The sequence below is a fragment of the Arvicola amphibius genome, chromosome 3, assembly GCF_903992535.2.
Source record: "Arvicola amphibius chromosome 3, mArvAmp1.2, whole genome shotgun sequence".
NCBI lineage: Eukaryota > Metazoa > Chordata > Mammalia > Rodentia > Cricetidae > Arvicola > Arvicola amphibius.
In genome coordinates, this window is record NC_052049.1 from 135,064,292 (window position 1) to 135,088,808 (window position 24,517).

Below are 24,517 nucleotides of genomic sequence, written 5' to 3' on the forward strand. Positions count from 1 at the left end.
ATGTTTAGGTTTTATTTTTTTTTAAATCCATTTTTAAAATTTTGATAACAACTTCATAGGGTTCAAAGCTAGAAAGTTTTGAGAGGCTTAGTAGGAAAATCTTCCCATTTGCTCAGCTCCTCCTCATCCTGTCCTCTAGGTACTATTTTCTACTTTCCAGCTCACAATGTGCAGAAAAGCAATGTGATTAGAGGCTCAGATAGACAGTCTTAAGAACCAGAGAACACTGATTAGGGCATCAGAAGGAAGCGAGCAGATGATTTTCTATGGCTTATGCCACGTCAGTCCTTTCTCTCTCTCTCTCTCTCTCTCTCTCTCTCTCTTTCTTTCTTTCTTCTTGGGGTAGGGGTTTGAGACAGGGTTTCTCTGTAGCTTTAGAGCCTGTCGTGGAACTAGTTCTTGTAGACCAGACTGGCTTTGAATTTACAGAGATCCGCCTGCCTCTGCCTCCCAAGTGCTGGGATTAAAAGGTTTGTGCCACTACCGCCTGGCCTTAGTTCTGTTTTATAGTAGATTCTTTCCCAAAAGAAGACCCTGGTACAGTGCCTTAATACAAACCAAATTGTTACTGACTTTTTGTTTTTAACAAACACTCCTTAAAAAGAATGAAATGTTTATAATGAGGTCATTTGTAAATGGTGTTCTTTAAAGTGGGTTGTGTGGGCGCTAGGCTGCAGGTTCTAATTTATGAGCTATGTGGAAGTTTTCTTGATGTTATGGTAGTAGCACAGATCTCTTTCAGAGTGTGTAATTATTTGTCTAGATAATGACAAATCCATCTTTTTCTTGTATTTTTATCACGGTAGTATCTGTCACTTGCATTGCTTGGTTCAGTGAAGACAGACCATTTGCAGTAGGATATTTTGATGGAAAATTATTGATGGGAACAAAGGAACCAGCTGAGAAAGGAGGCATTGTTCTCATTGATGCACATAAGGTAAAGGCTGTCTTCTCAATGGTTGCTTTTCTGGATTTTTTATTGTAGTTTTGTTTGGTAGTAGTATCTTCAACAGTATTTCTCATTGGTCACTTATGATTTAATATTCTGTTGTTACACAAAATCTTTGTGTGATGTGTTCACCTGGAAGAATCTGTGGATTTTTTTTAATCAATCTACAAAAGAAATGAAACCAAAAGAGTGAAATAGGAATACCAGAAATATCCTCTGCCAGAGCATCTCCATTAATACCAGAGCATCTCCATTAATACCAGAGCATCTCCATTAATACCAGAGCATCTCCATTAATACCAGAGCATCTCCATTAATACCAGAGCATCTCCATTAATACCAGAGCATCTTCATTAATACCAGAGCATCTCCATTAATACCAGAGCATCTCCATTAATACCAGAGCATCTCCATTAATACCAGAGCATCTCCATTAATACCAGAACTTCCACTAAAGCAAAGGTGGTTCCTCAGAGGTAGTCCTGATGCTTACAGGGCCACCCAGGCAGGTGACATAAAAACAAGAAACCAGGAGTTGGAAAGTGTGGAAGGAGGGTTATTTAAAAAGTCACAGAGGACTAGAGAAATGGCTTAGAGTTTAAGAAGACTGGCTACACTTCCTGAAGACCCAGGTTCAATTACCAGCGAATTACCAATATTTAACGTGGCAGCTCCCAGCCAACTATAACTCCAGTTCAGGGATTCCTATATCCTCTTTGGCCTCTACAGGCACCAGGCATGCATATGGTACGCAGGCATGCATGCAGCCAAAATACTCATATGCATAAATGAAAATCACAAAAAAATAGAAGAAAAACAGAAAAGCACAATGATCAAGGTCTATAAACACAAAACATGCTCTAGACTCTTATAAGTATTTTCACTAATTTGGAGTAAGCAATTTTTTTCTGTGTCTTTTTTCTTTTCCATCTTTTACACATTGTAGTGATTAGCAGTTGATAAAATGATTATGTGCACATCCAAAGGAAAAATACTGTAAATCTTCAGAACCAGATTTTTATAATTTATTTAACTTGACATTTAGTTTTCACAGTAATAGATGTATAATGTAAACTGTATTAAAATGCAAGTTGATTGAGATTAGGAATTACATGGAAATATCAGATTCATATAAAAATGTTGATTTTAAAGCGATTGAGTTGAATTATAGGAGTACCATCCACAAATAAATGAATATAAAATACTTATTGTGAAGTGAGTATTCTAATTTTTCCCCCTACCATTTTAAGGAGACTCTTGTTAGTATGAAATGGGACCCAACTGGCCATATTCTTATGACATGTGCCAAAGAAGAAAATGTGAAACTCTGGGGACCTGTTTCAGGGTGCTGGCGCTGTCTGCATTCTCTCTGCCATCCATCCACTGTAAATGGCATTGCCTGGTGCAGCCTTCCAGGGAAAGGATCCAAGTTGCAGTTACTGATGGCCACGTATGTTATAAATTTGTGTTTGTGTTGATTTTTGTGATATTGTAGACTATTGCTTACAATAGTATTACTTCCCAGTAATGTTGATTTAGTGTCTGTTACTATTTTTATAATGTGTAACACCCATCTAAGAGAGGGGGCTGGAGAGATGGCTCAGTAGTTAAGAGCACCGGCTGCTCTTTGAAAGGACCCAGGTTCAATCCCCAGCACCCACATGGCAGTTTACAACTGTCCATAACTCCAGTTCCAAGGGATCTGACACCCTCACACAGACATGCATATGCAGGCAAAACAACAATGTACATGAAATGGTTTTTAAAAATTACCTAAAACAAATAAAGAGCAGATTTTCAGATTTTCATTTGATATGTTCTCCTTCTGTAATTTTTTTTTTTAATAGTGGCTGTCAGAATGGCTTAGTGTGTGTTTGGCGTATTCCACAAGATACCACACAGACCAGTATGACTAGCTCAGAAGGATGGTGGGACCAGGAATCGAATTGCCAGGTAATGTGTGACTTTATCTGAAACTGTGGTACAATAACTTCTCCTCGGTAAGGCATTACCTGTTACACCTGAAGAGCATGATCCATCAGGGAAATGTAAATAATTGTTGTAATTTGTATGCTCGCTTTAGTTCATGTCATTTTAATAAGTGAAGGGCACTGTCATTACTGATTACTGTGAGATGTGTAATGCATATGGAGTGGTGATCATGTTGGTGATGAATAAAATGGATGTTGTAGATGTGCTCGTCGTGAGTAAGTCAGGTGCAGTGGACTTACACTACGGGAGTTCCCATCCAGAGTGTCTCCTGCCAGTGTCAGAGCAGAACCAGTATTTTGAAAGAAGAGTTACAAGCTTAGATACTTACAAAGGCATCTAGACAAGTCCCATAAACTCATGAATCTGGGGGTGGGGAAGTATGGAGGAAAAAAAAAACCACAGACAAAACCCAGGGACACAAGCTTCATCTTAGGCCGGAGTTCCTGAACGTTTTCACTCTCAGCCTCTTCTCACCTAAGAATCCGTTTACAGCCCTGGTGGGGGTGGATAAGCAGATGAGCACAGCAAACAGTCACTGATAATAAACCATGATGAGAGTTGTTCAGATCAATTCTTCGCTATATATCCGATTTTACCATTCATTAAAGAACAAAGCAAATTTACATAGTTATAGGATACATGTGCTTGTTTATTTTTACATTAAAGAATTAAGTCTTTGCTGAATGTTTAATAGCAAATAATGTAGACCATCTTCACTGTCCAGAGTTGAACAGTTTTTGATTTTATAATTGTCAGTACTGAGAACACTGTTTTGCATCAATACATAGTACAAAATGGCAGGTGTGTATTTAGAATCATTTCAAAATTGTTAGAATTTCTGTCCTAATTCAAAGTCAAAAAAAATTTAATGAAACTCATCAGTGTCTTAAACAGTAAATTTTAAAATAAAATACTCAAATGCAATACAGCCTAAAGATATACTAGTTTGATACTTGCAGAGAAATGGTAATCGGAAAATACCCCCCCCCCAAAAAAAAATCCTTTTTTTTTCTGTAATTAAACCATTACATTTCTATAAGAACAGAAAACTTTGTATGTAAAAATCACGACAATTCATAGCATGCAGTATCAAATTTTAACCAAGATGGTTCTGGAAACTTTCATTGGTGTTTGTTGTACAGTGTGACAACGTGGCACAGTGCAGGGACACGTGTTCAGAACCAAGGCTGCAGCAGGGTCGTACAATGCAAAGGCAATTGCTACCAGAAACACCTGGGATCTGTATTTGCTTTATTTCATATTAATTTTTTGATCATGACATACTCCGAAACCTTTTACTGTTGCCACATGTTCAGAGCCTTGGCTTTCAGTTACTAGGTGGGCTCTGACCTGTTAAGTGTTGATGTAAAGTGCTCAGCTGCTGCACAGCTGGTAGTCACTCTGTAGAATTAAGTTCCTGTTAACAAAGTATCTACTTTTTAAAATGAAACCAAACGACCTACTGTTTTAAGTAAAAATGCCAAATAATAATACTGATATTGCCATTTTACAATTCTTTAAAATACTAAGTGCCTGATTAAACTGAATCTCTGAGTTTGTAGCTCCTTTCTGTTTGTGACACAACCACCCTTTGAAGAAGTTCCTTTTGGGTAAATGGGTGCATCTAGTACTAGTCTCTGTCTTAACTAGAATAAAGAGGAAGCAAAGTGCAGGAAGAAGGGAAGGAGTAACCAGCTAAATGGTAGGAGGGAAGTGCCTCAGAAGACACAGTGTTACAGACAGATCCATCAGCTGACAATAGGGAACCCTGTTTATAGAATGATCATATGCAGATCACCAGTGTTAGGTGAGAAAATAAAAATTACATGAAATCACACTATTGGTCACAAGCAAAAGTCAGAATTTTTCTGTCTCACAGATCCTGGAACTTTGAACTGTAGTAATTTCTGCTTGTTTAAACAACAGAAAATTAGCCAGGAGGTGGTAGCTCATACCTTTAATCCCAGCAGAGGCAGGTGGATCTCTGTTTTTAAGGCCAGCCTGGTCTACAGAGTGTGTTCCAAGACAGCCAGGGCTACACAGAGAAACACTATCTCAAAAACAAAATGAAACAAAAAACAAAAACAAACAAACAAAAAAAACCCAGAAAATTAGTTTTGCAAAGTATAGAAACAGAACCCGGTTGCTGCTTTATTGTTGTTCATCAAGTTAAATAACTTTGTGGTAGAAAGTATCTCTACCTCAACTACTGAAATGTAAAATTTCTAAGAGTGAGCCATGGATCTTGAACCTGTAAATTATTTTTAAACTAATACATATTCAAAATAATAATTTATAGGATGGCTGTAAGAAATGGGCAGGAGCCAAGTGTGTTTATCAGCTGCGGGGACACATCACTCCTGTTCGGACTGTGGCCTTCAGTTCTGATGGGTTGGCCTTGGTGTCTGGTGGACTTGGAGGGCTTATGAACATTTGGTCTTTAAGGGTAAGAACACGTTTTGTTTTTTAACATTAAGAAACTTTTTATCATAATAAAATTAACTAATATTGAGAATATTTTATGTAACAGCGTCTTGGATAATGGAAAAGTTCCTATGGAGATGATTCTGTCTATAAGATAATCATCTATAAAACCAGTCTCTTATCCTTTGCTTTTTCTTACTGATAAGTATCTTTAAAGTGAAAAGTAGGTATAAAGTAAAATGTAGTTTATAAAGTCAATGTTCTTGAATTCAGCTCAGTTATAATAATTTTTAATGTATATTTTGTGAATGCAAAGTAACATGTTGTGTCAACAGTGCCTAAAGCCAGGAAACGAGTACTGATAAATATATCTCATTTTAGGATGGCTCTGTCTTGCAAACTGTTGTGATAGGCTCTGGAGCTATTCAGACCACAGTATGGATTCCAGAAGTTGGGGTAGCTGCTTGCTCAAATAGATCAAAGGTAACATTACAGTCACAACAAACCATTGAGTATGAATCTAGAGATGTTTTAGAAATTACAGCCCAAGCCCCTCACTTTACAGAGGAACAACTGCTGTCTGAACGATTATTACTTGCCCAAGATAATGTGCCTGTTTAGTGGTAGAAGGGAGTTAGAACCTGGGGATGCTCATTTCTCATCCTAGCCTCTTTCTTCTGTCCCTGGGCTTTGCTGAAAGTGCTTGATTTGATTTTTTTTTTAACTTATCCCATTGGAAGACACAAGTCGATTCTCACATTTCTCACAGTTCTCACATGAATTCTCATAGCACTAAGCTAACTCAAAAGAATATTCCATGGAGGAGAAATCTCAAAAACATTTAAGTATCCAAAATATATCATGGCTTTAAAATTTAAGATTCTAGTAAAAGTGCTAACCAACCTGCTGTGAGACTTCTGATTACCCTATAGCTGTCTCCATATGCTCAAAGATCAAAGTCAGTGTGCTGTTTGATTTCTGTATATGCTTAAATGGTGTTAAAAGAAGCCAGAACTGCTATACAGAGAAACTCTAGCTTTAAAAAAACAACAAAAAAGAAGCTATAATCCTATTTTGAGTGGTTCTACTAAAAATAAAAATAAACCAATAAAACTAACCAATAAAAACTAACCAATGCTAGGATATTTTTAAGATGAGCACTATAGTGTATAGCACCCTAAGCAGTACAAACAGCCATTGAGCTTACTGCATAGAATAGGGGGTATCTGGGGCTTTTACGTTGTTCCTGAGGAAACAACTATTTATTTCTACTAATGTCCCTATAGTCATGTCAGACTTGTGAAATGTACTGAATACCTAGTCTTACAAGGCCTGTGAACTAGCAGATAATTGATACTGTTTTTAAAGAAAGTTTGTTAAAGTGGCTCACATTTTTTCTTTTGTTTTATTTGCTTGTTTTACTTAAACAAATTAGGATGTTTGAAAGTTCTCTAGACATTTTTTGTATATGAAAAGGAAAAATACTTAATCCATTTACTGGAGAGAATTTCTCAGGTTGAATGGTGGTGGCATGGTTTTTTAATCTTTAATTAAACAAATTAATCATATGGCATTATTTATTTTTCCAACAGGATGTTTTGGTTGTGAATTGTACAGCAGAATGGGCTTCTGCCAATCACGTTTTAGCAACCTGTAGGACAGCCCTGAAACAACAGGGTGTTCTGGGATTAAATATGGCTCCCTGCATGAGAGCATTTCTGGAGCGGCTGCCCATGATGCTTCAAGAGCAATATGCCTATGAGAAGGTAACTCATGGCCATAACTCCATAGTACTTGGCATTTTGGAATTTGTACCCACGCCTCTCCTGTCCCCAGGGACGTGATACTGAGGGAAGTGAGCGCAGCTGTGGGGACAGAAGTGAGTCGCGGGCCTGAGCAGTTGTCGGTCATCTTAAGCCATTCTCTCTTTATTTCACCTGGGTAAATGAAATCATAACTCCCATCTGTAGTGTCGACACATTCTTTCTCAGATGATTTATTCACTCCATACCCAGTTAATTTCACTGAAGAATTTACCTGAATTTAATTTTCATGGCCTCTGTGATAGATTTGCTCTGCTGTTATTAAAGACTGCCATAAAAGAAAATTTTTCTTTGATGACTATCAAGCTTTTCTTGGTAAAGGAAGAAATGTGAGAGGAGTCAGGTCTTCGTGATTTAGTTGTTATCTACCTTGTTTATTATAATTGGAAAAAATACAGTCACACACACAGAGAGAGAGGGAGAGAGAGAGAGAGAGAGAGAGAGAGAGAGAGAGAGCGCAGTCCAATATGAGCCCATATTGGATTCTAAAACAAAAAGAAATATGAGTGGCAAAAGCAAATAAAGCTCTAATTTGGCTAATATTGTACCAGCATGAGTTTCCTAGTTTTGACGAATGTAGTATGGTTATATAAGTTATTTTATATATGTTAGAGAAAAATAGAGTGAAGAATATATAGAATCCTCTTTACTAGCCCTAAAAGCTTTTATAACATATGTTTATCCAGAATATCTTGACACAGGCTCCTTAACATGTCATTCTTTTGTTTTTTGTTTCTCTTAGCCTCATGTGGTTTGTGGTGACCAGCTTGTTCACAGCCCCTACATGCAATGTCTGGCGTCCCTTGCTGTGGGGCTTCATCTGGATCAGCTCTTGTGTAGCCCTCCAGTGCCACCACACCATCAGAACTGCCTCCCTGACCCTGTGTCCTGGAATCCGAATGAGTGGGCCTGGTTAGAATGCTTCTCGACCACCATCAAGGCTGCAGAAGCCCTGACCAATGGAGCACAGTTTCCAGAGTCATTTACTGTCCCAGATCTAGAGCCTGTTCCTGAGGATGAACTAGTACTCCTCATGGTGAGTCCTGAGCTGCTGTTACTTGAAGTGGCAATTGCACCATGATGCTTGGTATGCCATAGTCTTTGTTGACCTGACTAGCTAGTGAAATGCCCGTATGTGAATCAGAATATACTTTTCTATTGAATGGCTATTCAGGTTTCTGGTGACAGCCTTTCTGAGTCTGCTGACTCCATACATAGTTCCACACTTTCCTCTTTATGTGTAGGTACTTATCAAGTGTCTTAATCATGCATATTTTTGTTTCCTTCTGGTCACTTTGTGAGATTTATCCACATGGAGATTCTGATTTACTCTGCACTTTAAACATTCTAGTAATCAGTGTCAAGCGACTTACCCACTAAACTAGACCAAGAATCTAGGGAGGCAGTAGGCTTTGTACATGGCTTTGCACCTATAGGCACTCAGTAAACATGAATGATTAGCTTTTTTTAAAAAAAAATAGGTCTTTTTATTTATTTTATTTTATGTGTGTATTGGTGTTTTGCCATGGGTATCAGGTTCCCTGGAACTGGAGTTATAGACAGTTGTGAGTGGCCATGTGGGTGCTGGGAATTGAACCCTAGTCCTCTGGAAGAGTAACCAATGCTCTTCACCGCTGTGCTATCTCTGCAGCCCCGAATGGTTACCCTTGAACCAAGGCTACAGTGAGAGTAAAAGCGTGTATAATAAAAGTAAATGCTAGAATGCAAAAAGCAAGTTTGAAATTACTATGACGTTGGACTTGCTGGATGGGGTGGCATATGTCTATAGTTCTAACTTCTTAGGAGGAAGAAGCAAGAGAATTTTGAGATCAAGAGTTTGAAGGCAGCTGACCTGAGCAGCATAGCAAGACACTATCTTTTTAAAAGTGAAATAGAACGACTTTTCTTGACTTGTCCTAATATCGCTATGATTTTTAGAAAGGGAGCCTTTTCACTAGTCAGGAGCAGATTAGGTCCTGGGAAGGCATCATTGGTTGTGATGTGTGTTCTGTCTTGCAGGATAACAGCAAGTGGATCAATGGCATGGATGAACAAATTATGTCTTGGGCAACTTCCAGGCCTGAGGTCAGTAAAGATAAGATTACTATGTGGTGGGTTTCAGTCAGTCTTTTGATTGTAAATGCATGTATTTCTGTGTCCTTCTGTTTCCTGTAGTGGTTGTCACATGCTTATGCTCAGTATGTATTTGTTTGAGCAACTGGATGATCCTAACTTTAGGTGCCTGTGGGTTTTCTAGGACTGGCACCTGGGAGGTAAATGTGATGTCTACTTATGGGGTGCTGGCAGGCATGGACAGCTGGCTGAAGCTGGAAGAAATGTAATGATACCAGCCACAGCTCCTTCATTCTCACAGGCCCAACAGGTAACTAGCAGAGTGAAGAATCGAGAAGAAATGTAGGAATTCCAATTGCTGTTAGTAACTTACTTTGGATTTAAGCTTGTCAGTTTCAGTCTATTGTGGTGAATCATTAAAGAACCTCATTTATATGTGACCTCCAAATGGAAGCTTACTGAAGTTTTATTGTATGTACTCAAGACATTTTCTTAAGAAGTTTCTAAATTTTTCTTGCTTCCAAGTATAGTGAATTAATACCACAATATATTAGGCCAGTACAGTGCATATTTATGGAAGCCAAGCTAATCATAATCACTTCTCTATGGGAACCATGAACTACCTAGGACCTTTAGCCAGCCTTTATTGATGCTCCTCTCTCCATCTAATAGCCATGGTACTGTATTCCCAAACTTGTTTCACTTGAGTTCTCTTCTACCGAAGCTGTCCCAGAGTTCACTGCTCTTCCCTGTTTTAGCCCCTCCAGGTTCTGCCTGTTTCTACACCAGGCTTTAACAGTTCCCTATCACCTTTCCTTCCTTCTCTCATCTGTGTTGTGTAGCTGTGCACAGTTGACTGAAATTTCATGAGTTATCTCAGTCAGATGAGTCTCATATGTCATCAGAACTATAGTTATCAAAGGTTATAGGGAAGCCACAGGGAGGCGTATTTCCTGCTTTGGTGCAAAGGAGAAAAGAACTGGTAGAGATATCCTCAAGATCATCTAAAATGTCTGAAGTTAGAGATTAACAATAAGGGTAATGGGGAGGGAATGTCTTATTTATTCTTAGATAATTTCATGCATGCACACTTTGTATCATGATCATGTCCGACCTAAACAAGGATAATGTTTTTTATTCTGTGTTTTATACTAGGTTATATGTGGTCAGAACTGTACCTTTGTCATCCAGGCCAATGGCACAGTGTTGGCTTGTGGGGAAGGAAGTTACGGCAGATTAGGGCAAGGAAATTCAGATGATCTTCATGTATTGACTGTTATTTCAGCCCTGCAAGGTAAGGCTACCCTGAATTTAAAATGGTTAGAAACTGTGACCTGACTGTGTGCATCTACTGGAACTCTTCTCAACTTGGTGAACCCACGGGGGTTTCCTTATGTACAGCCTTAATTTCCACATTTTTAAAGCTATTTCACAAGTAGGAGTGCTAGAATCCAGCAGCATATACGTATTTGAGACCCAAGGGAAAACAAATGTTTTATATTGTAAACAAATTTTTTAAAATTGTTAAACTTTGATAAGGTAGTCATGTGTATGTTTCATTAACAACAACAAAAAAAAAACAGCCCACATGAAAATATCCAGCTGTGCTAGAGAGTTTAAAGGGCATTTCTGGCAGAGTTCTGTGTGACTTGATAAAGTATGTCTCAAGAGAAACAGCTGCAGTGTCTCATAGATCCCAAAGCTTACAATAAGGAATATCCGACCTTTGAACATGTGACATGATGTCATCTGCAAATGTGTTAGGTTGCATCCATTGCTATCTTTTTGTTTTGTTTTGAAGACAGGGTTTCTCTGTGTAACAGCTCTGGCTGTCTTGAAACTCTGTAGACCAGGCTGGCCTCAAACTCACAGAGACCCGCCTGCCTCTGCCTCCCAAGTGCTGGGATTGAAGGCGTGCGCCACCACCACCTAGCCATCCATAGCTATTTTAGGATGTACTTGGCCCACAGGCTATAAGGTGAGCATGTCTTTTCCATGGAGAACACAGAGGACTCTAAGTAAATGCTTCTACTTAAGATGTACCAGTGAGTGCACAGGAAATTTCTGCAGACCTGGTGGTAGAGTGCTGCAGTGTGAATGGGAACACAGGCTGGGTTCCTACCTGTTCTATAGGAGTGGCTAGAATATCATCACCCTTAATGGCTGTGACAGCTGTCCTTATCGTTCCTCTTGTCATCATTTTGTGTGACTGCTCCCAGTTTTGCCAGGTTATGTCTATAAATTTGATTTAAAGGTTTAAAAGGTTTGTTATTCCACATAACATTTGGGGGCTTTTCAAATCTTAGGGCATTCTGTAGCAGCTGCAGGAGAAATGTTTTACCATTTGACACCTTTTGTGTTTCTGCTATCTTACAGGCTTCGTGGTGACCCAGCTGGTGACTTCCTGTGGCTCTGATGGACACTCTATGGCCCTGACAGAAAGTGGTGAAGTCTTTAGCTGGGGAGATGGGGACTATGGCAAACTTGGCCATGGAAATAGTGACAGGCAACGGCGACCAAGGCAGATCGAGGCATTACAAGGAGAAGAAGTGGTGCAGGTCAGACATGGCATGGATACATTTGCCTTTGAATAGAAATATGGAGTTAGTAAATAGCATTCTGAAGTTTAGCTAGCAGAAATAGTATAAAGACAGATTCTATGAGCAGTATGAGAGATCCACAATTTTTGGTTATGTAGGCTCCTATTGAGCTTTTCAGGAATTAAATAGATTTTAATGTTAGAATGGACTTAACTTTTTCAAGCCAGCTAACCTGGTGCAGGATATGATGCTGGAAGGCTCTTAGAAAAAACACCACAGGATTAGGTCCTACCTCACAGTTCTTGGTAGGTAGAGGGGAAGCTTTTATTTAACCCCATCCTTTTTGTTGCAAAGGAATGTGCATGTCTGTTAGATCAGCTAGTGATCTAAGATATTATTGTAAAATTACATAGCACCCTGGGGTTTACTATAGATTTTTCCATTCATTATCTCTTTTAGTCTAAGTTGGCGTACACAGCCAAGAGTATTGACAGTTATTCCAGGGACTACTTGGTTTTCGTGAACCTGCTGAGGCAGATGAGGAGAGCTCTGAGGGCAGGTAGACTACCTGATCTTCACTTGTAGGCCAATTATATTGCTACATTCTTAGCTGAAAATGACTGGCTTCTTTCCTAGACTCTCTTTTTATAAACCTTTTTCTCCTTGATTCTGCCTAGATGTCTTGTGGCTTTAAGCATTCAGCAGTAGTAACATCAGATGGCAAACTCTTCACCTTTGGGAATGGTGACTATGGTCGTCTGGGACTTGGAAATACGTCTAACAAAAAACTTCCAGAGAGAGTGACTGCCCTGGAGGGATATCAGATTGGACAGGCATGGCATAAGTCAATACGATGCTGTAGTTGATAGTAATTTTCTTACCTCTTCTGTTTGCACTTAGTTTCTTCTCTCAGAAAGGCCAGAATTATTAGTTGCATTTAACCTCCATACATTTTGTGTGACATATTTTACAATGCTTCATGTTTTTTTTCCCCAATGTTGAAAATTCACAATTTTTGGCTCCTAAGTTTTGGATGGGACACTGTCCGTACACAGTACTGCTACAACTTGCTAAAAAGCTGGGTGTGGCGGCACACGCCTGGAATCCTAGCATCTGAAAAGCTGGGTGTGGCGGCACACGCCTGGAATCCTAGCATCTGAAAGACTGAAACAGGAGGATCAAGAGCTCAGGCTTAGCGTAGGTCATATATTATGACCTCATCTCAAACAAACAACCAGATAGCAGCAGCAACAACAAAAAACTGCTTTCTCGTTGCTCCTGTGTGGCAGCATTGAGTTGGATGGTTGAATTTTTCCCTCTGTGCATAAACACATTGAAAATGTCTTTCAAAAATGGGTAAGATGTCTTGACTTTCCTGTCATGCTGAGACAGCCTGTGGAGTGAAAGAATATTTCTGAGTCACATATACCTTTTTATTTGTTTTGTTTTTGTTTTGTTTTGTTTTTCAAGACAAGGTTTCTCTGTGTGGCCCTGACTGTTTTGGACCTCACTCTGTAGACCATGCTGGCCTCAGATTCACAGAGATCCATCTGCCTCTGCCTCCCAAGTGCTGGGATTAAAGGTGTGCGCCACCATTGCCCCGTTACATGTATTTTTCTCCCCTGCCTTTTGTACTTTTATGTTCTTAGTTAGCTACAGATGCTTGAAGGATTTTACTCTGAAGAAATGCATTCTTGGGGCTGGAGAGTTGGCTCAGAGGTTAAGAGCATTGCCTGCTCTTCCAAAGGTCCTGAGTTCAATTCCCAGCAACCACATGGTGGCTCACAACCATCTGTAATGAGATCTGGTGCCTTCTTCTGGCCTGCAGGCATACACACAGACAGAATATTATATACATAATAAATAAATATTTTAAAAAAAGAAAAAACATTCTTTAAGTATCTTAGAAATTCTAGTTAATTTCTTGGATTAACATTTGGAGCACCTACCAAAACCAGTAAGAATCTTGGAAACAAAACATGAGATTATTCAGTCAAGAAGAGAAAAATGTTCTGGAAACAGAGTTCGTGTTCAGTTCAGTTCACTTAGTACTTTTGTTTCTCCAGGTGGCCTGTGGGCTGAACCACACCTTGGCAGTGTCAACAGATGGCTCCATGGTATGGGCATTTGGAGATGGAGACTATGGAAAACTGGGCTTAGGAAATTCCACTGCAAAATCTTCCCCTCAGGTCAGTTACTGCCTTGAACCTCAGTTTAAACACAGTAGAAATGACTCGTATCAGAACCTCTTTTAAACTGGAAGTTCTTTAGCTGGAATATTTTTATATTTTGTAATGAGTGTTTAAGGTCTTGTGTTGCTTATTCTCAAATGTCCAGTGTTCTAGATCTTGACTTTTAAATAAATCATTGTAGTGATGTTTGTTTATAATCTAACAAATAAAGTTTGCCTGAAGATCAGAGTGCAGAGCTAAGCCACTAGAGTCCAGGGAGTGGTGGCACACACCTTTAATCCCAGGACACAGGAGACAGAGACAGAGTGATCTCTGTTAGTTCAAGGCCACCCTGAGCTACACCAGATTGAATCTGTCTAAAAGAGAAACAGAGCTCACACAAAGGTGATCCCAGCACTTGGGATCCCATGCCTTTAATCCCAGTACAAGGGAGGTGGAGACAGGAGGAATATAACTGGGCGGAGAGAGGAATATAAGGTGGGAGGAGACAGGAACTCAGTTGTAGTCTGAGGTTTGGTAGAGACTGAAGCAGTCTGAGGACAGGCTCACCTTTTGGTCTGAGGATTTGGTAGAGGTAAAAGGTCTCTCTAGTGGCTGACTGCATTGCTTCTCTGATCTATCAGCTTTCACCCCTAATATCTGACTCCAGGTTTTTATTATTAACAGTTAGAAAATTGTACTACAATCCATTACTACGATAGAATGGATGTAAACATTCTGCAAGGATAAACCTCTGTCTCTGCAGACAGGCTGAGTGTTGTGTGACTATGTCCCATGTAAAGAAGAAACCAGTCCACCAGAGTCCTTAGGAAGAAATTGGTTGGCAGCTTTCTACAACTCTGCCTGTAGCTACTGTTTCAGCTTATTACCATTGAGTTGTGCATCTGTCAAATAGATAGATAGATAGATATGCACACACATATGTATTTATATGTGTATATGCATATAATAAGTACATATAAAATAAACTAAGAACAGTTATTATATTTTCTTGGGTTTGTAGACCTTCTGTACAGTTTTGTTATATGGACTTTCCTTAAATATTTAATAAAATTTAAGTTAATTTAATAAAATATGACATGATTTACAACTTTGTTTTCAAGTTCATTTTGCTATCTTATATCTTCTGGGACATGTTAATAGTTGCTTTGAGGAATATTCAAATAGGGGTGCAGAGAAGCAGAAAACTTCCTTTCTGGGGAACACAGGCAGCAGTGTTTATTACCTGGAAAAACTAAAAGAAAAGCAAACTGACAGGAAGCTGCTCGTGGTCTGACAGGATCTTGCAGTATTTGTTAAAAGTGGTTTTCTTTGGAATGCTTCCACTTCACATGAGTTCCTGAGAATGTTAGCCATACTTCTCAGCTCTGCACACTTTCTCCCACACACTCAGTTACCACCTGGAGCAATAACAGAGAATAATCTTTAGGAATATGACTTGGGTAAAACATTAATGACAATTGGTTTTTTATTGGAGACATTACTTGATGTTATAAATGCCAATAGGAAAATCCATGATTTGTTTGTTTGTTTTCTTTGCTTTATTTTGTTCTTCTGAACATTTGCCTTATACTTTTATTTCACAGAAAGTTGATGTCCTTTGTGGAATTGGAATTAAAAAGGTTGCTTGTGGAACTCAGTTTTCTGTGGCTTTGACCAAGGATGGTCATGTATATACTTTTGGTCAAGGTAAGATACCTTCTAGCCTATTATATATATATGCCTTCTATACATGTAAATTATAGAAACACTTGCCTTCTAGGTTTATAGAGTCCTGGGTGGTGTTTACCATGTGGCCATGTTCTCTTCCTGCTTTCTACTCCTACTTGATGCATTTTGTTTCAAGGATAAACTCCCATCCATTAAAGCTCATGTGAGAGCCTTCCCTCTGGCTAGTAGAGTCCCTGCCAAGAGCTCTTCCTCTCCCTTCTGCTGCTGTCAGGCTGGAGAGACTGAAGGTTGTGTGGATGGTGTGGGAGAGAGAGAAGTAAGCAGGGACTGGTTTCTAGTCTTGGAGTGCACTGAGTCTTCTGTGTAAGGAGGAGCTAGCTGAGGGAAGGAGCTTAGCTTTTGTCCTTGTGTTAGCTTGCTTTTTCAGCAGTATGACACAGTACCTGACATAATGAAAGAAAGATTGTTTTGTTTCATGGTTTCAGAAGTTTCAATCTGTAGTTTTGTGGTTCCATTGCTCCTGGGTTCATGAAGAAACAGATTCTCTTGGGAGAAGAGAATGGTGGAGCAAAGCTGTTCACCTCAAGGAAGATATGAGGCGGGAGAACCACTGGGGACAAGATGCATCCTTCAAACACATTCCTCCAGGCTGGCAAGATAAGTCCATGTGTAATGGCACTTGCTGTCAAGTCTCAGAACTCACATGCTGAAAAAAAAGAGATAATTGTCCTCTGACCTTTATATACATAGTATGGCATGTATGTGTTTATAAACAAGAGGAGGAAGAAGAGGAGAAGCAGCAGCAGCAATAAGGGGCTAAAAAGATTTCTCAACGGTTAATAGCACTTGCTGGTTTTATAAAAAGCCTGGTTTTGGTTCCAAGCATGCACATCATGTGGTTCACAACCATCTCTAACTCTGATTCCAGGGGATTCAAGACCCTGTGGTCTCCATGGTCACTAGGCATGCATGCAGGCACATATATATTTTTTTAATTAAATATTTTTAATTAAATAAGTAACTGTTAAAAAAGAAGAAAGATATGCCTCCAATTATCACTTCTTCCAACCAGGTCTCACCTCTTAGTAATCATTCAGCTGTAGAAGAATCATTGATGAAGTTAGCATCCTCTCAATAACACTATAGTGTGAGATCACAGCTTCAACACACATGAACCTTTAGGACCATTTTATGTCCATATGGGACCTTCTCTTCTAGATATGTGTGTGGATATTCCCAATAGGCTGTTGGGAATTTGTATCTGGGACTCCAGGAAGAGTGGGTATGCAGACCTAGGTTAGGACACTGATTACATAGTGGTAGTAGGTAGACCTTTTATCATGGAGTGATGGGTAGAGTAAGACTCTGGGGAAGGTTGGGGCAGTTGGTTTTGAATAGCGTATTGGTGAATGTAAATGAACGGTCTCTGGGGAACTACGGAACTCGGGCCTATTATCAGACAGTTACGTGTCATTCCAATGAGCCAGGATCTGAGAGGCCACTGTAGAAAGTAGGCAGGAGCCAACTCAGGGTCTGGAGGAACAGTTCTAGGGCAGCTGTGTAAGTGGAACTCAGAAAGCAGATGCCATGCGTAATGGGCCTATGGGATGGTGAGCAGCAGGGGTTGAGAGAGCGGCGGGGTAGAAATTTGAGGCTAAAATGGGTTTCATGGCTCCCCACCCCCTGCCTGCCCAAGACAAGATTTCTCTGTGTAACAGCCCTGGCTGTCCTGGGCTGGCTTTGAACTCACAGAGATCCACCTATCTCTACCTTCCAAGCAGTGGAATTAAAGGCATGTGTCACTACCGCCTGGCTCAATTGTCTTTCATATAGGAATACCTCAGACTTTTAAAGTGGTATATTTTGCTGAAATACCATGTTTTGCCCCATTGAGATACATACATCATTGACATTCTAACATAAAAGTTAATGGCCTGTTAGAAAACACAGACGTTCAGAGTCCCATCCTAAACTTCCTCTTCTATCTTTCAGACCGCTTGATAGGCTTACCTGAGGGGCGCGCCCGTAATCACAATCGACCCCAGCAAATCCCTGTCCTGGCTGGAGTGGTCATTGAAGATGTGGCAGTTGGAGCTGAACACACACTTGCTTTGGCATCAACTGGAGATGTTTATGCCTGGGGGAGCAATTCAGAAGGGCAGGTAAACGACATGTGTGCTGCTCTTTCATGGCTTAGAAATCCAGCACTGTTGCTTGTTTGCAAGAACCCCTTTATATTGTATAGTCATTGTGTCCAGCGACTCTTCTGCTGGTGCAGGAAGTCTTGTCATCCCCAGTAGTCACAGGAGTAAACACAGGGAATGAAGTAAAGTCTGCAGCTTTATGTACTTGTCCCTCTATGTATCTGTGTACGGAAGAGAAAGACTTTGGTAGGGGATGTCTGAGATAGATGCTTCTACTGTGGCTTTCAGCCCACCTGCAGAGCCATCCCCGCCTCCTCCCATAAATCTCAGATCTGATAGCCCATAAAATCAGAGACCCTGATATTCAAAGTCTGTTATTCACAGTAACCTCAGTGAATACTTACGTTTTCATGACTACATTAGCAGAACAAAAGGTTGTTTATCATTGTGGTTGCTGTAGTCTTGACAAGATAATTGATGGTTGAAGAGACTTTTGGGAATTCCCTGGCTAGGTACTGACAAGTCTTCTTCACTGATGTTGGACACTTAGCTGCTGCTGCCAAGAACAGAGGCCTGGATTCCATGGATATTTTCTATCTACTGTAACACACAAGCCAGTGTGTTTTAAGTGCGAGCTCTGTAGATCCTTCTGTTCTCACTTTCCAGAAGTGGAGTCTAGGAGTGACCATTTGTTCAAGCTAATCTGTAAGCTTGGACTGGCTCTGTTGCCTCTTGCTTTTAGGAGACAGTCTAAGGCTATTAGAACTGCTGTGATGGAGAAATAAATCAGAATTTATTTCATTATTGATGCTAGTGTATGATACAGATGTTAACAGATTATATCTGCTTGACTTCTGTCTCTTCAGTCTCTATGCATTTGTTTTTTATTCTTAGCTTGGCCTAGGCCATACCAACCATGTTCGAGAACCAACCCTGGTCACAGTTCTGCAAGGGAAAAACATCCGTCAGATTTCAGCTGGCCGTTGCCACAGTGCCGCATGGACAGCACCACCTGTCCCGCCAAGAGCACCAGGTGAGAAGCCAACCATTTGCCCTCCTCCAGCTGCTCTTTCATCTGTGCCGGATGCACTGTCTGCTTGTAGTTCTGATGGCATCCAGGTCTATCTGAAATACTCCAAGGCTTCTGGAGTATTCTCTGTGCTACAAGCACATAACTATTTCATCTCAGGCATTTCTCTTGTCTCCTTCAGTGTCTAGCAAAGACTCCCGCACTCTCTCCTCTCTCTTTCCAGTCCCAAAAGAAATCAGCATGTGTTTTAGGCAAGCAAAAATTAATTAGGGTAGAGCATCTAAAGGTACATTTTTTTATATAGATGAAAAGGTAACAAATAAAATCAGCCATGATGACCCAGCTTTAATCCCAACACTTAGGAGGCAGAGGCAGGAGGATCTGTGTCAATTCCAGGCCTGCCTGGCCTACATAGTGAGCTACAGGACAGCGAGGGGTGGTAGGGAAACCAACAACAACAAAAAGGGGGCAGTTGCTTTGTAAAGCTTCCTATTACAGAGGTGACGCTCTGAGCCATCACACTCCTCACTTCGGTCGCCATTTGATACGCCGTGTCTGTTCAGTGGCTCGGGACAGATCCAGCTGCTGCCGATTCCATTCTAGTATAGAACATGAATAGTGGCTGCTGCTTGCTTTTAAAATTTTTTAAATACTACAAAATCATTATAGTCATTTTAAAAAAAGACTTGACAATAGAAGGCAGGGCTGGGGCGGGGGATGGCTGAATCAGTAAAGTGCTTACCGCACAAGCATAAGGACCAGTGCTGGTGAGGTACTGACAGGCCAGCGCTGGGTAGGGCTCACTGGCCAGCTAGCCTGGCCTGTTCAGCAAGCCCCAGACCAGTATCTCCAAAAACAAGGTAGATGATCATCCTGTGGAATGACCTCTGATTCACTCATACATATGCACACTAGTATATACACATAATTGTCTCCTTTAGTAAGGGCCCTCTGATAGGGTGTCTCTTCCATTTCCTTCAAATGTAGCCATTTGCTTTAATTGTAGCATTTTTTTTGTGGTTCCCATATTACATAAATTACACCAACTGCTTATCAAAGCCCTAAATCACTTCTTGCTAGCTTCTCGTGTTTGAGGTAGCCATGTGTGACTGGGTGCTTAGCCTTCCCTTCCATTTTTCCCACCTCCTTACTTCCCCAGCAAGTCTTTGGGGAAAACTCCTCAGAGAACTTTTTTCTTAAGGACTAACACTCACTTAGATTCCCAACAAGCAGAAGATGAATACTGGTCCTCATTTGCACCATGCATTAATATGGGACTGACAGTTATTGAATAGGAAAAGAAGAATTCCCAACCCCACCCCAGCTGTTTTAGTCCCTTTATTCAAACAGAAACAGTTAAAGGGAAAAAAAAAACTAGGTGTCCTATAGGTTTTTTTGTTTGGGGCTTTTTTATTTTAATTTTGTGTATATTTGTTTTGTCTCATTGTTTTGAATTTTTGATAAGGTCTCATGTAACCCAGGCTGACCTTGAACTTTCCATATAGCTGAGATGACCTTGAACTCACGTTAGAATTATACATTCCCGTGCTTGGCTTAGGATATTTGAAGTTTTAAGGATCAATACTGTCTTAGTCAGTCTTCTATTGCTGTGAAGAGACAGAATGACCATGGTATGTCTTATAAGAAAACATTTAACTGGGGACTTGCTTACAGTTTCAGACATTCTCATGGTGGCATGCAGGCAGACATGGCATTGGAGAAGTAGTTGAGAGTTCTATATCTGGATCTACATGCAACAAGAAGAGAGAGAGACTCTGGGCTTGGCATGTGTTTTTTGAGACCTTAAAGCCACTCCCAGTGACACACTTTCTCCAACAAGGCCACACCTACTAATCATTTCAAATAATGTCACTCCCTGGTTACCAAGTATTCAAATCTATGAGCCTTTGGGGGTCATTCTAATTCAAACTACCACAAGTACTATAGAATCCAAAAAATTAAAATGAGGTAATGGGTAGAGGAATAGATAACTATGTAGGACAGTAAATATAATAAAATATTAAGTACAGAATGTAGGTAGTGAGATTGTATGTCCATTGGGTGATTATCTTGTGTTTGAAAGTTTTCAAAATACTCAAAGTGGAAGCAATGCATTTTCCTTCACACGTACTTCTGTGCTTTGGGCAGGTGTATCAGTGCCTCTCCAGCTGGGCCTTCCTGACACAGTGCCGCCGCAATACGGGGCACTGAGAGAAGTGAGCATTCACACCGTTCGGGCCAGGCTCCGGCTGCTCTACCACTTCTCTGACCTCATGTACTCATCATGGAGGCTGCTGAATCTCAGCCCCAACAGCCAGGTAAAGTGCTAAATTGGGAAGTGGTGCCCCTGATATGTTTGCAAGGTCCCAGGGCCTTTCTGCCTTGGAAAAAACTCTCTCATGGCTAACGCGTTATGCTCTTTAACTCAAGAAGAACAGGAGAGTCAACAGATGGAATTGTATTTTATTACTGATATAGAGAGAAGTGGCTGAACAGAAAGTACTCTGATTTGTCCAAAACTGCAGGACGCATGGGTGAATGAGCATGTCATAGTTCCTGCCAAGTCTAACACATGATGTGAAGTGACTTGTGTGTGGCCAGATAGTAGGGTATCTTCCTAGTCTACATGAGACACTGGGTTCCTTCCTAGCCCTGGAGAAAGAAAGGGGGTTGAGGGGGAAAAAAATCTAAGTATATAGTGCTGCTAGGACCATAGTACACAGTGTTAAAGAATCACATCAGCTGAGAAGTTTGGGACACTTCTCTGTCCTCATAAAGGAGCAGTCTCAATCTAGTAAAGGAGAGTTAGGGAAAGTAAGGTATTTTGGCTGATTTGTCTGTCTTTAATGAGATTCAAAAATTAAGAAATAACTAGGTTGTTTAATAAATAAGCATGTCTGCCAAAATAAAGCTCCCAGCCAGAAACCTTTGGATCATCAGTCATGAGAGAAAGGAAAAGATTTGGCATCTCTTTTACAAGCCGGCAGCAGCCAGGCAGGAGGATGCTCTGTTGCACTAGTGTGTCAGCGAGCTGCTCTAGTTAAGTGAGATGTGTTTGGTAAGAAGCCATGTGAAAAAAGTAGCTGAGAAATATCTAAATAGTACATTGTTGAGAACTTATGTGTACACACCCAGACTGAAAGGCAATGCAAGGTATCAGTGGGTTATCTCTGTGTGGATGAATGATGGATGATTTTATACCGTGTCTGGATTTCTCCTTTTTCTGTATTTTCTAAGGCTTTAAAAATGGTGGCCATATTTTATCAGTATTTTGAGACTCTGATCTATGCTTCGAAAGGACATTTCAGAAATAAATTATATCTAAAAGTGCTATTCTTTTAAGTCTCCTATTATGCCATCTCTGATCCCCTTGTGTTGTCTACAGAACAGCACATCTCATTACAATGCTGGAACATGGGGCATTGTACAGGGACAACTGCGGCCTCTGTTAGCTCCAAGAGTCTACACACTTCCCATGGTACGCTCCATAGGGAAAACCATGGTTCAAGGCAAAAATTATGGGCCTCAGATTACTGTAAAGAGAATATCAACCAGGTAGGTCTTGTGTGTTTTACTAACTCGCTAGAATTGTTTAGAATATTACTGCTAACTCACCTCTGTGTGCCTTAGCTTCTTCACTTATAAAGGCTAGTGACAGTGCTCACTCTAGTCCCTGTGTCTGTTCACTGATGGGAAGATGTCACCAAGGGTCTCTGTGGTGACCTATGGAGATGAAGGGTTGTGTTATATTACTCTTTTGCTGGTTTTTCTTTTTAGAGGACGGAAGTGTAAGCCGATCTTTGTTCAAATAGCGAGACAAGTGGTAAAGCTAAATGCATCGGATCTCCGTCTACCCTCCCGAGCGTGGAAGGTTAAACTGGTTGGAGAAGGGGCTGATGATGCTGGAGGAGTATTTGATGACACCATCACAGAGATGTGCCAGGTACGTGCAGGCGGTGTCCCTATTGAGCCCCGGTAGTGGTGTTCTGACAATGGCCAGTGCTTGTCAGTATAGCATGGATGCATCTGTGAGCCTTTCGGTTACGTTGCTAGTGCTGTGTAGTGAATTGCAGTGAGTTTGGGAAGTGTTTTGTGGAGATACCTTACACATCAAGATCACTGACTCCCCATCCATAAGAAACAGCAGTGACACATGAATATATTCGTGTCGGAGACAGATCGAGGCCACTGTGTGCTCTGATTTATTTTGGTGCTTCTAGAACAAAGTGGACCCACCAGGCTCCAGAAGAATAGAAAATGGTGACTGGAGAGAGATTACAGTGCTCACAAGCACTGAGTGCTCCTCCCCAGGACCCAGGTCAGGCTCTCTGCCCCCGTCTGGTTCATGAGGGTACTGCTTGTATGCAATGCACAGACAAAACACCCATACAAGTAAATACAGTTTTTGAAGTTAAAACAATAATTTTTAAAAATTAATTTGGACCAGTTCTAATTTTATAAGCCAGTACTGACAGACTCTTTGAGATTAGTTTTGTTCCTTCCACTTTGCCCGATAAGCTGTGGCTTGAGTGACACTGGCTGTCAGTTTGAGATTTCACCACAGCCTGCTCAGCTGCACAGCTGCTCACTGGTGGCCTCTTTCACACTGGTTCCTCATTCTTCAGATGATTCCTCACATAAGGACTTCATAATTTCTCTTTAAGTTGGAACCACAAAAATAGCTAGGCTGTAGAGATTGCTGAAGCATAACATTATAAATTCCTCAGTGCCAACATGAATATTCTCTGCCCCACTGGTCCCTCTGGACCAGGTTTTCTCCAGCCACATGTTCCCAGTATCGCTTAATGAAATAACCACTCTGAGGCTTAATATTAATTACATACTCTTTGGCTTGTTAGCTCAGGCTTCTTAATAACTAACTCTTATATGTTAAATTAACCCATTTTTATTTTATATTTTACCACGAGGCTCATGGCTTGTTACCTTTTGCTTCTTGGGCAGCTACATGGCGTCTCCCTGTCTCCACCTTCTTTCTCCCTGCATTCAGTTTAGTTTTTCCACCTAGTTCTATTCTGCCCTGTCATAGGCCAAAGCAGCTTCTTTATTAAGCAATGGTCATAAAACATATTTAGAACATACCGAGGGGGATTCCACTCCACCTCAAAATATCTCCTTTCTAGTATTATTTTTAATGTAGTTGGTTTATGCATTGATTGTCATTTTATCTTGATGCATTTGATTGTCATTTCTCAACAAAGCACTTTTCCTACAGGAACTTGAAACTGGTGTAGTTGACCTTCTCATACCCTCTCCTAATGCTACTGCAGAAGTCGGTTACAACAGAGACAGGTAAGGACAGGCATGTTTCTCAAATGTCTTAATAACTGTCACCTACTGAGTGTTCCCTGTGCACCAGGCACTGTTTCCAGTGCTTCACATGTGTTTCCCACTGAATCCTTATTGTAACCCTGAAGCAGTTTACCTGTCTTGCCCGTCATGGTGAGAAACAGACACTGCCATCCTCACTCAGTACTAAGGAACAGACTGATGGGAATACCGAGGGGAGAGGAAACTCAGTGTCGCTTATGAACCCTGGCTGCCATATGTTCCTTCAGGCCTTTATCATACGTGATTCATTTGGATGCTCTGCCAATACCACGTCATAGAGCTGGTTGTTCACAGCCCACTAGTGTCCTGTATTTGTCATTTTACATTGTT

General features: G+C 40.6%; 1 protein-coding gene across 9 annotated transcripts in view; it reads left to right on the forward strand.

Annotated features, from left to right (window-relative positions):
• Herc1 (HECT and RLD domain containing E3 ubiquitin protein ligase family member 1) overlaps positions 1-24,517 on the forward strand; it is a 183,741-nt gene that overhangs the window by 151,844 nt on the left and 7,380 nt on the right. For 8 of the 9 annotated variants that reach the window (XM_038321217.1, XM_038321216.1, XM_038321223.2 and 5 more), the window contains 20 exons: positions 807-937; positions 2,200-2,399; positions 2,797-2,902; positions 5,241-5,387; positions 5,747-5,848; positions 6,958-7,131; positions 7,931-8,224; positions 9,208-9,273; positions 9,446-9,571; positions 10,417-10,555; positions 11,638-11,819; positions 12,479-12,634; positions 13,868-13,990; positions 15,580-15,682; positions 17,657-17,826; positions 18,703-18,841; positions 20,987-21,156; positions 22,224-22,393; positions 22,616-22,781; positions 24,072-24,148. In XM_038321217.1, coding sequence (XP_038177145.1) covers positions 807-937; positions 2,200-2,399; positions 2,797-2,902; positions 5,241-5,387; positions 5,747-5,848; positions 6,958-7,131; positions 7,931-8,224; positions 9,208-9,273; positions 9,446-9,571; positions 10,417-10,555; positions 11,638-11,819; positions 12,479-12,634; positions 13,868-13,990; positions 15,580-15,682; positions 17,657-17,826; positions 18,703-18,841; positions 20,987-21,156; positions 22,224-22,393; positions 22,616-22,781; positions 24,072-24,148 — 2,941 coding nt within the window. Of the gene's footprint in view, positions 1-806; positions 938-2,199; positions 2,400-2,796; positions 2,903-5,240; positions 5,388-5,746; positions 5,849-6,957; positions 7,132-7,930; positions 8,225-9,207; positions 9,274-9,445; positions 9,572-10,416; positions 10,556-11,637; positions 11,820-12,478; positions 12,670-13,867; positions 13,991-15,579; positions 15,683-17,656; positions 17,827-18,702; positions 18,842-20,986; positions 21,157-22,223; positions 22,394-22,615; positions 22,782-24,071; positions 24,149-24,517 lie in introns of those variants that run through there. The other variant, XM_038321224.2, reaches the window with a different exon arrangement.